Source organism: Hemiscyllium ocellatum, chromosome 12, assembly GCF_020745735.1.
Source record: "Hemiscyllium ocellatum isolate sHemOce1 chromosome 12, sHemOce1.pat.X.cur, whole genome shotgun sequence".
Lineage (NCBI taxonomy): Eukaryota > Metazoa > Chordata > Chondrichthyes > Orectolobiformes > Hemiscylliidae > Hemiscyllium > Hemiscyllium ocellatum.
Genome location: NC_083412.1, coordinates 30,120,557 through 30,138,238, shown reverse-complemented (window position 1 = coordinate 30,138,238; position 17,682 = coordinate 30,120,557). Strand labels below are relative to the sequence as shown.

At 39.5% G+C, this 17,682-nt stretch overlaps 1 protein-coding gene across 1 annotated transcript in view; it reads right to left on the bottom strand.

Annotated features, from left to right (window-relative positions):
- gemin8 (gem (nuclear organelle) associated protein 8) overlaps positions 1–17,222 on the bottom strand; it is a 39,179-nt gene extending 21,957 nt beyond the window's left edge. Inside the window, exons 1-2 of the mRNA XM_060832962.1 lie at positions 17,166–17,222; positions 10,580–11,012 (exon numbers count right to left, since the gene is read on the bottom strand). Coding sequence (XP_060688945.1) covers positions 10,580–11,012; positions 17,166–17,222 — 490 coding nt within the window. The remainder of the gene's footprint in view (positions 1–10,579; positions 11,013–17,165) is intronic.
- Positions 17,223–17,682: the final 460 nt, after the last annotated feature.

Below are 17,682 nucleotides of genomic sequence, written 5' to 3'. Positions count from 1 at the left end.
CAGCAAGGAATCCACATGTTCAAAGACTAGAGGTGGTAAGAGAAAAATATACAAGTTGAATTTTTATTTATTAAGAAACATTGCCAAACAGATATGGAACCAGACTCAGGTTTAATGGCCAATAGAACCCAGAAGTTTTCAAGAGGTTATGAAGCTAAGATATACCAACTTTTAACTGCCTTACTTCTGAGAGTAACAATAGTGAGCAAGACGACACAAAATCAGGCACTCAATTGGTTTGTCTATAGGTCTATAAAAAAGGTGAAAATTTACAACTCAAACCCACTTTGTCCAAGGAGGCAATTGGTAAACTGAGAACAACAATCCATATTTATCCAAGCAGGCAAATAATAACATTTTACTAATATGAAGTAACAACATATTGCATGTTACAGAACAGTAAATACTAACCATGTTTAGTAACAACTCCCGCTCTGGAGAGATGTCAATAGGACAATTTGTCATGTGGTCAGATAGCAAGAGGTAATCCCATGGGTTGGGAGTTTAGAAATACCCTGAAGACAGCAGAAGGAAGCAATTTATTCTGGAGGTACTGTAAATTAAATTTTAAGAAATTGGCAAGCTTGAACACTTGAATTAAACTTGAAGAATTCACACATCTGTGTCGCTTGCAATCACTGCCAATTACAAGTACATCAATAATTTCCAGGCTACAAAATGCAATAATGTGTAGTGTCATAATGTTACGAAGTTAAATCACATAATTAAATAGGTTTAGATATTTACTTTCTATAAATCTTTAATTTCATTTCACTCCCCCCCACCCCCTCTGCATTTGAATACTTCATATGTTGGGAATGGAATTGTCCACAGCTTCACTTTTAGCCTTAGATAATTTAAGGGCAAACACCCACAACTCCAACACATTTCATACCTTCCAATGGAAAAAAGGAAAGCCTGTAATTTAGCACCATATAATGTAGAATCTTATAAGTATAGTTAAATCAGTGAATCTGGCCTTGATTAAGTTTTTCCACCAATACTGTTGCCTGTTGCCATGTACACGTATATTTTTAGATTACAAGACTATAAAAAGTCACTTTCCTCAGTATAACGTAAACCAGATGGTCATCTACTTTAAAAAGATGTTAACAGACGTTAGAAAAGAACTTTTTTTTAAATGAGGAAGCAGCAAGATAATTTTGAGATTTTATCCTTGTCGTCCCCAACTTTGTTGTTTTTAGTGAAATTGTGTTAAACTACTATGAATATAATAGGTGCAGAGTCCTCTATTTTCCCATTTCGCTTTTACTTATTGATCACATTTTTAAAATCATCTGGAAACTGGCAATCCAAACTGTAACAATCTTAGGAATCTGCAGATTTTTCCAATGTTTCCTTCTTTCACAGAAAACTTTCTCTCTTCTCCAGATGGCTTGGAGAAATTAAGGATCGACAGCCAAGGGATTGAACTAACCCCCATTTCCCAGACTGAACAAGAAATGCAACCTTTCCACACATTCCCAAGTGACACTCATCAACAGGCAACTATACTAATGACAGAACCAGTTCTCTACTTATAGGAAAATGCTGCCCTCTCCTGTGGACAATTGGATAAGACAGGATTTCATAGTTACAAGCTTTTCCTGGGCCAACATTTAAAAGCTTAAATTCCAGAAATTTTGATTTATATCCATTACTTTACATATGGCATTGATTCCAACTGGTCTCGTCATGAAATCCAGATCTCCTTTCTTTATCAGTTCTTTCCATCCCATAGCTTTCTCATCCAAGTCTCATGCTTCCTTTTCCCCCAAATTTTCCCCTCCTCAACCCACCATGCCCTACCTTTCTTCATTCTCGACTCTTCCTTCAGATGTATCAACAGCAGCAACATTGCATAATTCCCGAGAATTTCAAAGAATGTACATCTCAGAAAGAGGCTATTTGGTTCAATTGATCTTTCCTCATGTTTGTATTCCATACGAGCCTCCTCTAACCTATCAGCATATAGGGTCATAGAGATGTACAGCATGGAAACAGACCCTTCGGCCTAACCCGTCCACGCTGACCAGATATCCCAACCCAATCTAGTCCAACCTGCCAGCACCCGGTCCATATCCCTCCAAACCCTTTCTATTCATATACCCATCCAAATGCCTCTAAAATGTTGCAATTGTACCAGCATCCACCACATCCTCTGGCAGCTCAATCCATACACTTACCACCCTCTGCATGAAAAAGTTGCCCCTTAGGTCTCTTTTATATCTTTCCCCTCTCACCTTAAACTATGCCCTCTAGTTCTGGACCCCAGGGAAAAGACTTTTTCTATTTATCCTATCCATGCCCCTCATAATTTTGTAAACCTCTATAAGGTCACCCCTCAGCCTCCGACACTCCAGGGAAAACAGTGCCAGCCTCTCCCTATAGCTCAAATCCTCCAACCCTGACAACATCCTTATAAATCTTTTCTGAACCCTTTCAAGTTTCACAACATCTTTCTGCTAGGAAGGAGACCAGAATTGCACACAATATTCCATCAGTGGCCTAACCAATGTCCTGTACAGCCGCAACATGACCTCCCAACTCCTGTATTCAATACTCTGACCAATAAAGGAAAGCATATCAAATGCCTTCTTCACTATCCTATCTACCTGCGACTCCATTTTCAAGGAGCTATGAACCTGCACTCCAAGGTCTCTTTGATCAGCAACATTCCCTAGGACCTTACCATTAAGTGTATAAGTCCTGCTAAGATTTGCTTTCCCAAAATGCAGCACCTCGCATTTATCTGAATTAAACTCCATCTGCCATTTCTCAGCCCATTGGCCCACCTGGTCAAAATCCTGTTGTTGGCACTCTTTTCCCTTTTGCACTTACCTATCTTTGCTTTAAATACATTGATTCTACTCCTTCAAGTACTTATTCCATGTAAGCTCCATGTTCTAACCTCTCTGCACACAGAAATATTTGGAACAAAGGTTGGCTGCTTTTCTGGTGCAGAGGTCACATGTGTGGTGCAGATTTATGTAGTTGCATGTGTCACTTCCAGTTTGTCCTGCCTATCATCAATTTATGAGTTTTAATGCAAATTGTGTTTAGATATAGTGGAATAATCTATTTAACTACACCTTCCTTCTACATCTTACTCTGAGATAAGATCAAGGAAGGAAAAGTAGACAATTCACGAGCTACAAAGCTCAGAAGTGCCTCGGAGGTCATCTCCCTCCAAACTAATCGTGTGAAACTGCATTATCGTCCATTTACTCCTGCCAATTTTGTCTTCATCAATTTGATTCTTCCACTGTCGGTAGCTGCATTAACCCTATTTTACAGCGAGGAGACAGGAGGCAAAGCACAGGTATGGTTTGCCGTAACATTTAAATGCACTGTGCACTGAAAAAAAAACTGGCCACGCACATTAAAATCAGTAACTGGCAGCTGCATTTCCATCGTTTGAATAGTATTTGATATTGTCCGACAGTTGTATGATTAAGCCTGCGATCTGTTATGTAGCTCTGTTGTTGGGACAAGCATGGACTTTGATAGTATAAATATGCAATTCCAAAACTGTATTTTAGAGTCATTTTAATTGGACATGGTTGCTATTAGGATCATTAAGTGCATTAGATTTTATGTCAGCATTGCACATGGTCTCTGTACTATTCTTGAGTTAATCCTCTTATTTTCCTTTAATAAGGAAAAATCTCCAGAAAACACTTTAAATGGAAGTACTTACTGCCAGACACATCCTCCATAGAGACATTCTTTTTAAATTTGTCAGCTTTGATTGAACACAGTTTAAAGGGCTTTTACATTGGGCTCAGAATGCTCTCACTGTATTCATAAGTCAACTGACTGGTTCCAAATCACTCCAATGCAGTGGTTCTAAATCAATGAGTGTTGCAAATCTGATGCTTAGTGCTGTCATGCATGCAGCTAATCTTCTTCCAATCTGGTTAGAAACATTGACCAACTGCTAAACACTAAAGCCCTCCTGAGAGAAACAATTTTTTTTTAAGTCATGCAATTGTGCAGCAAACCTGAAGCTCCTAGTCACTTTAACTTACTGCACGTACAAAGCTTTGTTAAAAAAGGTTAATAGGCCCACACATGTAAACATGCGCACTACAAGAAAAAAAAGTGTATATTGCTGGTAATAGAATGAAAATAGTCAATCAAATCTCGAAATTAAATAGAAGGACTATTTAATACTCAATTGAAGGAATCAATTTAGAAATGATTCTGGATGAAAGTTTGCTCGCTGAACTGGAAGGTTCATTTACAGAAGTTTCGCCAGCCTACTAGGTAACATCTTCAGTGGGCCTCCAGATGAAGCACTGCTGCTGATTCCTGCTTTCTATCTATATGTTTGGGTTGGTGGTGTCATTTCCTGTGGTGATGTCATTTCCCATTCTTTTTCTCAGGGGGTAGTAGATGGGGTCTAACTTAATGTGTTTGTTGATAGAGTTCGGATTGAAATGTCATGCTTCTAGGAATTCTCGTGCATGTCTCTGTTGGCTTGTCCTAGGATGAATGTGTTGTCCCAGTCGAAGTGGTGTTCTTCCTTATCTGTATGTAAGGATACTTGTGAGAGAGGGTCGTGTCATTTTGTGGCTAGTTAATGTTCATGTAGCCTGTCTGTTTGTGCAATGTAGTGTTTGTTACAGTCCTTGCATGGTATTTTGTAAATGACACTAGTTTTGCTTGTTGTCTGTATAGGGTGTTTCAAGTTCATTAGCTGCTGTTTTAGTGTATTGGTGGGTTTGTGGGCTACCATGATGCCAAGGGGTCTGAGTAGTCTGACAGTCATTTCTGAGATGTCTTTAATATAGGGGAGAGTAGCTAGGATTTCTGGTCATGTTTTGTCTACTTGTTTGGGTTTGTTGCTGAGAAATTGGCGGACTGTGTTCATTGGGTACTCATTCTTTTTTGAATACATGGTGTAAGTGATTTTCCTTTGCTCTGCATAGTTCCCCTGCGCTAGCTCGTTGAAATAATATTCTGATGCAGTTTCTTTAGTGGATGTTGGGATGATTGCTTCTGTAGTTCAATATTGAGTCCGTATGTGTTGTTTTCCTGTAGATGTTGGTTTGATGTTCCCCATTGGCTGTTCACTCTACTGCGACATCTCGGAATGGCAGTTTGTTGTTATTATCCTCCTCTTTAGTGAATTGTATGCCAGTAAAATTGATCAATTATTGATCAATAATACCAGAACAGCCAATGGGGAACTTCAAACTAGCGTCTACAGGAAAACAACACATATAGACCAAATATTCAACTACAGAAGCAATTTTAATGTATCATAATTTTACTGTTCTTTGTAGTGTAATGGAATTTAGTTGAGAAAAAAAAAGTGTTAAAAAAACTAATAAATAAATAGGTAGAATGGTGGCTCAGTGGTTAGCACTGATGCCTCACACCGCCAGGGACCCGGGTTCGATTCCAGCCTCGGGCGACTTCTGTGTGGACCTTGCACATTCTCCCCATGTCTGTGTCAGTTTCCTCACACAGTCCAAAGGTGTACAGGTCAGCTGAAATGGTTGTGCTTAAATTGTGCGAAAGTGAGGACTAGAGTGGTGCTGGAAAAGCACAGCAAGTCAGGCAGCATCCAAGGAGCAGGAAAATTGCCATTTCGGGCAAAAGCCCTTCATCAGGATTGCTAGACTTGCTGTGCTTTTCCAGCACCACTCTAATCTTGACTTTGTGCTTAAATTGCCCAAAGTGTTCAGAGATGTGTAAGTTAGGTGCATTAATCAGGGGTAAATATAGGATATGGGGAATGGATCTGGGTGGGTTACTCTTTGGAGGGTTGGTGTGGACTGGTTGGGCCAAAAGGACTGTTTCCACACTGCAGAGATTCTAGGATTCTGAAAATACTTTTAAAAATTCAGCCATTTCTTGCTTTCACAACAACTTTAAATTGATACACTCAGATCTCATTGAAGTGTGAATCCTGTCTCCATGCTAAAGCTCCTTGATCAACTGTATGGCAGTACTCAGTTCCCTGTTCAAAAACGTTCTGTGCATTCACTTGATGTTATTTTTGTAAGGTAGTATCACCTCCTGACACTCTTAAACAAATTAACTCAGTTTTCATTTGGATATTTCAGTCTTCTGCCTCCGTGACTTTTCCTTTCAGGATTTTGAAGTCAGCCAAGACTTATTTTTCAGCCCAGATTGGTTGGAGACCATTAATGAACTCTACTGTTAAGAGACCTTGTCTCTGAACTGACCTGCATTATGCCAAAAACTTCTTACAGATTGTTCTGACTTTGTGTTACTGAACTCTTGTTCACCAGGTAACAGAACATTTCCTCCCATTCACCCTAAACCTCTCTTTTTATCAGTACTGTTCATCTCAAGAATTTAAAGACCTCATTAAAATGCATGTCAGCAAAAACAAAACCAAATACCTGATGCCACACATAGAACAAATCATTATGAAACTAAAAACCACATCTTCCCTTAACAAACAAAAATGTAATTTCAATTTAAAGCTATGGATTATTCTTCCACCTTAGAACTCAAGCTGTCAACAACAATTGTATTATGAAACTAACAGTTGAGGGGGTCTTTTGATCTGACTGCATGCCCCTCTTTCATGGTTAGGTCTGTTACTGGGTGATCCTCATTCCTGATGAAGGGCTTTTGCCTGAATCGTCGAATCTCCTGCTCCTCGGATGCTGCTTGAGCTGCTGTGCTTTTCCAGCACCACACTTTCGACTGTTGCTGGGTGACCTTGGACAGGGAAGATGTGATGGAGTTCATTTTTAGTTTGCAAAATGGCATTTTTATTTGAATTTTGTTAAATTAAATGTGAAAATTTAATTAGGTTGTTGAGTCCCTTCAATTTCGCTTCATCTAATTCAACTAATGTTTCTTTAAAACTGTACGCTATGAACTTTCAGCACATCTCACACTGTATTTCAACTTATCCTGCCATTTGTGGGATAAGCATGTGATGAGTTACAACAGCATTCAGTTCAACAGGAGCTACAAAACAGTGCCGCAGACCTAGTGAAAGAAACGATCATCCATCCATGGCTCAAGGCTGTGTAGTATGTTAATTGGTCACTGTTTAATAGAATGATTCAGGAGCATATGTAACCAAGGTGGTTTCCAAGCCAGTCCTCAACACTGACGTCAGAGCCCATGATGTCTCATGGTATGAAGACATGGCATGGAATACTCCTGATTACCACCTCCTGCCAACCGCTGCCCCTATCCATCAGCTGATGAATCAGTACTCTTGCATGTGGAACATAACTACAAGTAGGATGGAGGGCATCAAGGAAAACAATGCTGTACGGGTAGGGGAACCTCAACACCCATCAGCACTGACCAAGCTGGTTGGCTTCTGTACAACAGAGTCTGTTTCCACACTCTAGGGATTCTACGATAGAACTGCTACAGATTGGAACAAAGGAACAGGAATAGGCCAATTTATTGCACCTGCTCCACTATCTAACGTGAACATGGCTGATTAAATGGCATAACGTTCACCCACATTATTCTCATAACTCTTCATATCATGGATAATTTTTTGATTTTCAATCTCTAAATATACTCAAAAACCAGGCTTCTAAAGCCTCGAGGTAGAAAATTAAAGAGATTCACCGCGTAAATAAAATTATTTCAGATATAAATGGCATCCACTTAACTTTTAAACTGTTCCCCTGCTCTAGACTCCCCAACAGTGGAAAGCATCTTGCCTGTGTCTACCCTTTTCACTCTAAGTATTTTGCAGGCTTTCAATTAGACTACGTTCATTCTTCAGGATTTGGAGATGCCGGTGTTGGACTGGGGTGTTCACAGTTAAAAATCACACGACACCAAGTCATAGTCCAACAGGTTTAATTGGAAGCACACTAGCTTTCGGAGCGATGCTCCTTCATCAGGTGATTGTGGAGGGCTCGATCATACCACAGAATTTATAGCAAAAATTTGCAGTGTAATGTAACTGAAATTATGCATTGAAAAACTGATTGTCTGTTAAGCCTTTCATCTGTTAGAATACAGTGATAGTTTCACTTCTTTCATGTGTCAATCACAAAACCCTTCTTTTTAAAGTTGCATTCTCGGGTTAGCTGCTAACAATGGTGATAGCTAGATAATATGTTGAAGGTGTTAGCCCCCTGTGTTCTCTGTCTATGACCTGATGTTTAGATTGATTCTAATCTAAAAAGTGAGATAACAGTGTTTTACATAAATTCATGCAGTTTTTGAGCTCAGAGTTCTACATGAATGTATGCAGTTTTTGAGCAAAGTGCAATGTAACTCTGCAAGTACAAATTCACCCCACAAAATATATTCTGAGTATATTCTGAGATGGCAGAAAAGGGTAACTAGTTTTATCACATAAATGGACTTGTATTAAAATATTTTTACACATCAATAAGGTTCAAATGAAGCTAGCAACTCGCGACTTCGTAGAATGATTTTCAGGTACAGATGTTGAAGTGGAGCCCTGCATAGCTGGAAGAGCTATTGAAAAACATTTTTAAGATCTTTCAGCCACATATTGGCATTGCCCCAGAATGAACAATGATAATCATTGGGTATACTGTCTTCAATATGTCCCTTGTAAAGAATTTCACGTAAAATATTTGACAAACAGAATCCCATATCTATTGTTTCAACATAAGCCAGTGTTTCAGCAGTTAACTGATTTCCCAGCTCTGAAAATGGTTCACATTTTGACAGCTGTGACAAATGCCAGAACAGCACCCATGAAAATCCACAATATTCTAAAATAATCAGCAACATTCCAAATATTTCACAGGAGAATAGATCAGTGCCTGTCACAAAACTGTGCTTCTGCAAGGCTACACTTTTCAGAGAGAAATGCTTCCAAGGCAGTCAAAGTATGCAGAATAGAAGACAGAAACTAAACAAATATGCTCATTGCCTAAATTACACCCTCAGTGTGGCATTTTTCATGAAGATCTGTATTCAAATGAAAAAAACACTTTGCACTGTTTTATTGATAACAAAGTAAAACCTTCAAGCATCCCCATGATGTTGGAAGTTTCTTTTGGTTTGGTACAATGAAACTGGAGAAATGTGTTAAAGTGATTACAGCAGAACTTAAAGATTTAAAATTTAGCATCAGGCACACAGTGCTTTTAAATATATACTGGTTTAGATATTAAGCACAGTAGTAGAGCTAGAATAACTATAAATCAACAATTCTGAGAAAAAGTGTTGCTTCCATTTCAGTTAATTATGCAAAGTCATCACAGAACGATGATGTCCTTTTAACAGTAAACAAAGAGCAATTGAAAAGCTTGACTGATAGGCTGAATCAATTGTGTACACAGACTAGAATATGTGTTAGTTTTAATGTGTTGGAGTTAGGTATTGCAACAAAACATTCTAAAGTAAAGAATGATTTAAGAGAAAACAACTCATCAAGACTATTATATCTGGATAAATGCATATTTAAGATCCAATTCCCATGTCTCTTAGTGACACAAAATTAGACATTGTTAGCAATCTTCCTGTTGGGGCATTGGAGTGCAATTAATTTGATAATAAGCCTTATAGGTTAAAAATGGAAAGTAATAACTTGTTGTTTGGGAAGCTAAGCAAACCATTGTGTGGAAAGCATTCAGTAGAGAACAAATCTTAGCCATGCTGTGTTAACTTAACATTATTAGAACGACACTGTTTTTGTGTGCCTTTTCCCCAGTGCTTGATGCTTTGTAACCATAAAGTTAAAAAATATTTTTCTCAAGAGTGTTCACTCACAACAGTACCTTCAGGTCAATCCACATCCAACAACCTGCTCTGAAAACAGTTCACATTTTGACAGCTGTGACAAATGCCATGACAGCACCCACGAATATCCACAATATTCTAAAATAATCAGCAACAGTCCAAATGTAACAATCCATAACCTTCTACAAAAAAAGTCAACTCACTGCAACTCCCAATGTTAATGGATTCTCTAAAAGTGTATAAGTTCCGGGAATGCACCAAGTTTTGTCCAAATCTTTCTATTAATATTTGGGATTTGTTGCTTGCAAAGACACAGACTAGCAGGGGTGGAATACATGTTAATGATATAGTAATTGTGCTTAACTATGGATGAACAATCTGCTGTAAATAGGCAGAACTAGGATTGTGATAATAGTGTTAGGAAATGAATGCTATAGTCTAGCACTGTTAATAAATTATAAATAATTAGAGATTGGCTCCTGTTCTATGCATTACTTGCTGACCTTTTGAAGAAAAATAAGTTATTCAACCAGAAAATAAAGAGGGGAAGGCAAGTATAGTAAGACTCTGTTTCTCTGCTGAAGAACGCCCATGAACAGACAGCTATGAACAATTAGTTGATCATCTTGACTGATTAAAAAAAAATTAAATGAGGTGAAAATGAATTTTCTACAAAAGAGATCCATGATGCTACATACTTAGTATTGACACTCTGTGCACAGTTGATTCCCACTCTATTTTGATCTGAGCCACAAAGAGTTGTGACTCTCTGGAAGGGGGAAACATGTGGTCACAGGAGTAGGGAAAAACAGGGAAAGGATGGTGCAGCAATCCATTACAAGATCATGGATATATTCAACAAGAAAACTTAGATGTAATTTCTAACACTTACTTAATTCTTCTTGATGTTTTTCTGTCTGTTTGAAGTACTGGCGCAATTCTTCCGTTATTTCCACATTGCTGATATCACATTCTATTTCGCTATCTGAATCTGTTTCCCCTTCTGTGTCAGCATTTAAATAGGCTTCATGGCTCAAATCTCCCATTTCAATCTCTGAGCTGCAGTGCTCTTGACTTCTTTGGCTGTGTACATTTTGTTGAGTAAGTCTTGAAGAGTAGTACGAATATCCATTATGCAAGTCAGCAAAGTGGGTTGCTCCTGGTTCTGTGTAATACCAAGGAGAATACTCAAGTGATTCAACTGCCTTGCGATAAGCATGTCTATGTTTCTGCAGCCAGCCCATAGCTAGCTGATAATGCTGCCAAAATCTGTAGTACATTTTATGATTGTACCAAGGGACCGAATCTTCTCTCATTCCATTATCCTGTTTAAAGTAAAACAAAAAGTAATGATTTGTTTTCCTTTTCTTCTCAAAGTTTTGACTTTCTTTCTTGAACATTATACCTTTGGTTTACATAGAGGGTCTGGAATTGTGCATGTGCACATTTCTGGATGAACGTAATTGCACGGTTGCCCATCATTTCAAGTGTCAACAGACACATCCAATAACCTTACGCTGTGTTAGCAATTCCACAGACACAAATGCAAAATGCTGTGAGTGCTGGAAATCTGAAACAAACACAGAATGCTGAAAAAATTCAGCAACTCTGACAGCGTCTGCCGAGACACAAGAGAGTCAATGTTTCAAGTTTGTACGAGAAGGTGACTCTTACTAAACTCGAAATGGTACCTCTGTTTCTCTTTCAATAGATGCTACCAGACCTGCTCAGTTTCTCCAGCATTCTGTGTCTAATTCCAGATATAATGCCAAACTGACCTGCATTCAGTTACAAACTGACACTAATCACCTTTAGATTGGGAAGCTAAAAACATACAGAAGTACTAAGCCACTAATGTGATTCTATTTGTCAGATATAATAAGCAAATTTCTATACAAGATATTATGTAGATGATCATATATTGTAAAATAATATCACCTCTAGCTAAAGTGAGTATAGAGAAGGTTAGTTTGCATAGCTGGTTTGGAAGGAAGAAAATATCTAAAATTAAACGGGCGGATGCAAGTCATCAATGGTCTGATTGTTTTACAAATGAAACTTCAATAAATTGTTGTGTATTAAAGGAAGGGTATCTTGCTGTGTCACATTCTGTTAAGAACATGGAAGGTTTTGATTTAAATTGTTTTGAAATTCTGGTTGAACACATCAACTCTAATTCATCATGCAATCAAATGAGAAAATGTTGGAAACATGCAGATTAAGCAATATCTGCAGAGCATTACAACATCTGCTACATTGCTTGTTTTTGTTTTAGTAAATGCATGCAACCTATTTCAAGACAATTTAAGACAAGCTAACTTAACCGGTGATCAAATCTGGCCCGGCTTGGCTAGCTTGGAGTGCATGTAAAGCCCTTCTCAATTATTTTACCAGGCAGCATGTGCCACTGCAACTTTTTGGATGTTAATAGTAAAATTGGCATGAATTCTTTAATCATGTGGATAAAGTTATTTGGGTGAGTGAAGACATATAAAGTATGGATGACTACATAGCACAACTTAAAACAGATTCTGTACTTCACTTTGGTGTTTAAACAGCTATTTACTGTTATTTCTATGAAGAATGGAATACAGTTTACAAGTTAATTCAGCAATTGCCATGTCAGTGAAATATGATACATTTTAGATTTACTAACACAGGACTCCCATGTTATGAGCATTACGCAGTTTTGTAAATCCAGGTGGATAGATTGTTGTGTTCCGAGGAAGGGTCACTGGACCCTGAATGTTAACTCTGATTTCTCTGCACAGATGCTGCCAGGCCTGCTGAGCTTGTCCAGCAATTTCTATTTATCGTTACTAATCAATTTGAAAATTGTCTTTTAACCCAAAATGGAAAATGTTCTTGAGCTGGGGCTGGCATGAAAATGTTAACTGAGGTTACAAGAAGCCTTATTCTACATCTTGCCCATATTATAGGTAACTTTAGTGTTTGATGCAAATAGTGGGTGTCAAATGTATATCATTGATTGTCATCTGTCCTGGATATGTAAAAACAAATGAAGTATCACTTCCTCATACGTCATGTACATTAATATACACATGTACAGAAAACCAATAACAAACACATTGATGAGAATATTTAACCTGTTGCCTATGTTCTGATTTAAAAGAAAGAAAATATCTTAAATGGCAAACAGTTAATTACGTCCATTAGCTAGGTGCAGATATCGGGACTGATTTTCAAGAAAGAGTTAGGACTACAGGAACAATACTATTGATACATTGTTAGGACTCTAAAAAGTTGTTGAAGCTCAGATCATGTCACAGTCATTCTTGGACAATTCATTTTGTAAATAACCTGTGTGAACTAAATCAAAATTGGCTCTGGTGATTATAATTACATGGTATAAAATGCTTTCACTACTGAGTCTGCCTTCCTCAGGTTTATATCAACTTTCAGTTCACCAGTTTTGTCTTCTGCCACAAACAAATACATATCTTGCTGTCAAACCTTTGTGCCAGGACCATTCTTACATGGCAGATCATCCATTTCTTGTAGATCAGATGGGTTTGAAGATATCTAGTTTAGGGTTGTTGTAAAAGCATGAAAAGAATAATAGGGGCAGGACATTCTGCTCATGCACCTTGCTGGTCATTCAATAGAATCACAGCTGATCAACACTGACCTCCTGACCTCCACTTTCCTGCATCTTCATTATTCTTGACTCCCCTACAGATTCAGAAACTATCCAACTCAAACTTAAATATACACAAGGACTCTGACCTGACAGCTGTCTGTGGCAAACTGTTCCAAAGACTCTCCACCCTCAGAAGAAATTGCTCATCTCAGTCTTAAACTAGGGGTTGAAAATGTGTTGCTGGTTAAAGCGCAGCAGGTCAAGCAGCATCCAAGGAACAGGAAATTCGACGTTTCAGGCATAAGCCCTTCATCAGGTCGAATTTCCTGTTCCTTGGATGCTGCCTGACCCTGCTGCGCTTTAACCAGCAACACATTTTCAGCTCTGATCTCCAGCATCTGCAGACCTCACTTTTTACTCAAACTAGGAGTTCCCTAATTCTGAGACTATGCCCTCAGGTCCAAGACTGTCATGACAGAAAACACACTTGGTATTTACCCTGTCAAACTCCTTAAGAAGCCCAGGTATTTCAATGAAATCACCTCTCAATTTGCTAAATTTCAATGAGTACAGTCACAACTGTTTAGCCTTTGCCAGTAAGACAACTTTGCCAATAAGGGATCATCCCAGTGAATCTTCTCTTAACTGCCTTCAATTAAATATCTTTCCTTAAATAAGGGGACCAAAACTGCTCTCAATACTGCCGACACGGTCTCACCAACACCTTGACAATTGCCAAAAGCCTTCCATATTTTCATACTCCAAAACCATTGAAATAATGGCTAACATTTCATTAGCTTTCCTCATTATTGTTATACCTGTATGCTAGCTCAAAGTTTGGGAGAAGATTTGTAGCTCGGGTGCTCGTTGTTGTGGTTCTGTTCGCCGAGCTGGGAATTTGTGTTGCAAACGTTTTGTCCCCTGTCTAGGTGACATCCTCAGTGCTTGGGAGCCTCCTGTGAAGCACTTCTGTGATGTTTCCTCCAGCATTTATAGTGGTTTGTCTCTGCCGCTTCCGGTTGTCAGTTCCAGCTGTCCGCTGCAGTGGCCAGTATATTGGGTCCAGGTCGATGTGTTTGTTGATAGAAACACATCGACCTAGACCCAATATACCGGCCACTGCAGCGGACAGCTGGAACTGACAACCGGAAGCGGGCAGAGACAAACCACTATAAATGCCGGAGGAAAGATCACAGAAGCGCTTCACAGGAGGTTCCCAAGCACTAAGGATGTCACCTAGACAGGGGACGAAACATTTGCAACACAAATTGTATGCTAGCTTTCTGTGTTTCACGTACAAGTACCCCAAGTCCCTGTGTTGCGGTTTTCTGTAGTTTCTCTCCATTGAAATACTCTATCCTCACTTACAAAATGAACAACTTCACATTTTCCGACACTGGACTCCATTTGCAAAACTTTTGGCCACTCATTTAACTTACCAACCTCTGAAGTTTGCCAAGCCAATTGATTTTTCTGCAAATATTTCATTTGCTGATTAGATGACATCTTCAGTGCTGTGTAGCCTCCAGACGAAGTGCCGTATAATAATACAGCACTTGAACACAGTGCTTCATCCGGAGGCTGAAGATGTCATCTAGTCGGAAGACAAAACGTCTGCAGAAAAAAATCAACTGGCTGGACGAAATGAGCAACAACTTCAACCACAACCCAAGCTACAGATCTTCAGAAACCTTGTCAATATCTCTCTGTAAACTGTTTGTGTCCTCCTTCAACTTGGCTTTCCAACTATTTTTGTCTCATCTGCAAATTTGGCTACAATGCATTTGCTTCCTTCCTCAAAGTCATGATTATCAGCTACAGTTTTAAAATAGTTGTGGTTAGAAAGAGTTAATGTTTCCAATCAAGATCACTCACTTGATCTAAAACATTGACTGTTTCTCTCCATAGATGCTGCCGGACCTGCTAAATAATTCTAATATTTTTGTTCCTTTCTTAGGTTTCCAACATTTTCACTGTTTGCATTTGTACAATTTGAGCTAAGCCCATTCTGGCAGTCAATTAGATCATGACGGATGTGAAACGTAATTCTAATTTCCTCATAACATGCTATTCTTTTGAAAACAGAAAAAAAGAGACAGAATTCAATTACTATTTGTGAAAGTGTGTTCAAATTTTCTATAATCTTTGATTCCTCATCTCACCAAAAATCTGGCTCTAATTTTTAGACGGTGCCCCTTGACCTCCCAGCCATAAAAACAAGTTTCCATCTCTCCTTTCTGCTCCCCTTAATATCTGAAAACTCTGATCAAATTAAACCTTCTCGATTTCTGTGAATGCAACGTTAGTTTGTATATCATTCCTTGTAATTTAACCAGTCATTTAAAGGTTCATTGGCACAACTGTGAGGGTAGGCTGTGCCTATTCTGTTAACTAAAAAATGTTCAAGGAACTCAACCACCTATCATTATGTACAGACTTAAGCAATTTTCTGATAAGAAACACAAAGTTCTATACTACCTTCTTTTGTTCTCTCACTTTTTATATCTTTTAATAACCTTTCCCAATAATTTCACCGTCTTGAAAATTTCAAAAATCACACAACACCAGGTTCTAGTCCAACAGGTTGTCCTTTAACCAGGTGTACTTCCAAAAGCTTGTACTTCCAAATAAACCTGTTGGACTATAACCTGGTGTTGTGTGATATTTGTCCAACCCAGACCAACACTGGCATCTCCACATCTTGGAAATTTCAGTTGACCAAGCAAAACCCCATAAAAGGTTAAAATTCACACAACACCAGGTTATAGTCCAACACGTTTATTTGGAAGCTTCCAAATAAACCTGTTGGACTATAATCTGGTGTTGTGAGATTTTTAACTTTGTATACCCTAGTTCTACACCAGCATCTCCAGAGTTCGCCATAGCCACTATTTCCATCACTGAGCTCTCCACAACACCCTGTGCCAACTCGGAGGTCCCCACCCCTCCGAGGGTGACTGGCAGATCTACTGTGCCCTGGGCATTGCGGTTTATATCCAGACTCTGGGGAACTGGCTGGCACTACATGGATAATGGTTGGTGCTGCAGTGTATGGAATGAGCTGCCAGAGGAAGTGGCAAAGGCTGGTACAATTGCAACATTTAAAAGGCATTTGGAGGGATATGGGCCAGGTGCGAGCAAGTGGAACTGGACTGTGCTGGGATATCTGGTCAGCATGGTCGAGTAGGACCAAAGGGTCTGTTGCCTCACAGCGCCAGAGACCCAGGTTCAATTCCCACCTCAGGCAACTGTCTGTGTGGAGTTTGCACATTCTCCCAGTGTCTGTGCGGGTTTCCTCCGGATGCTCAGGTTTCCTCCCACAGTCCAAGAATGTGCAGGTTAGGTGAACTGGCCATGATAAATTGCCCGCAGTGTTAGGTGAAGGGGTAAATGTAGGGGAGTGGGTCTGGGCGGGTTGCTCTTCAGAGGGTCGGTGTGGACTTGTTGGACCAAAGGGCCTGTTTCCAGTTTCACATTGATTAGATTATTAACAATCTCTATAACTCGATCTGCAAATCACATTAAGGGTGAAGGTGACACACAAAACAGCAGATTTCACCCTTCTATGTGACAATGTATTTGCTGATTTCAATGCTGAATGGCCTGGCTTTAATTTGAAGACGGCCTCTCTCCTATTCTCTCCCCCTGTTCAATGTTTGATAAACACCCCCGAAGGGCACAAAGATCAAATTGAAATCAGAGGTTTAAAGAAGGCCTTCAGCTCTCTCTGTCCTGCACAAGGCTCTTAAACTATAGACTCCGTGCTGACCCCAGCCTCCCTGTCTCAGGGTGAGCGTATCACAGAAGGAAACACTTCCGCGGCTGTCTCGCCGGCTAAGCTCACGGAGGAGGCCGAGGCCCAAGCCGCGAACATTACCTGGTGGTGACCACTTGCCGCCTCCATCATCCCTCCACAGGCGCACTCTTCACGCATGCGTCAGCGGCAGATGCAGTCGCATGCCGGTGGCGTCGCAGACGGTGATTGGAGCAGAGGGGCACTGCAACCATATTTGTACAGGAAGAAACCTTCATGCGTGCGCGTGGAGGGGGCTTGGCGGCCATCTTTGTGCAGGGCAAGGAAACTGCTTGATCTTCTTGGTAAAGGAGACTATGCAACGCAGGTGGGACAATTGACGGCCATTTTGGTAAAGGAGGAGTGGCAGGGTGCCAATCCTGGTAAAGGAGAGGATGGCAATACACCAGACCAAAACCTGGGAGGTTGCATTCAGCAGAGTTTCATATAACTTAAGACTGTACACTTGAAATGAATTATAAAGTAAATGGACACTACATGTTATATTTGAAATCAAGCTTGTGGATGGATATGTCTACTGCTGATTACATCTGGTCCTATATTTCTACGTTTGTTCTTAAAGACTTAACATAGGGTTTTT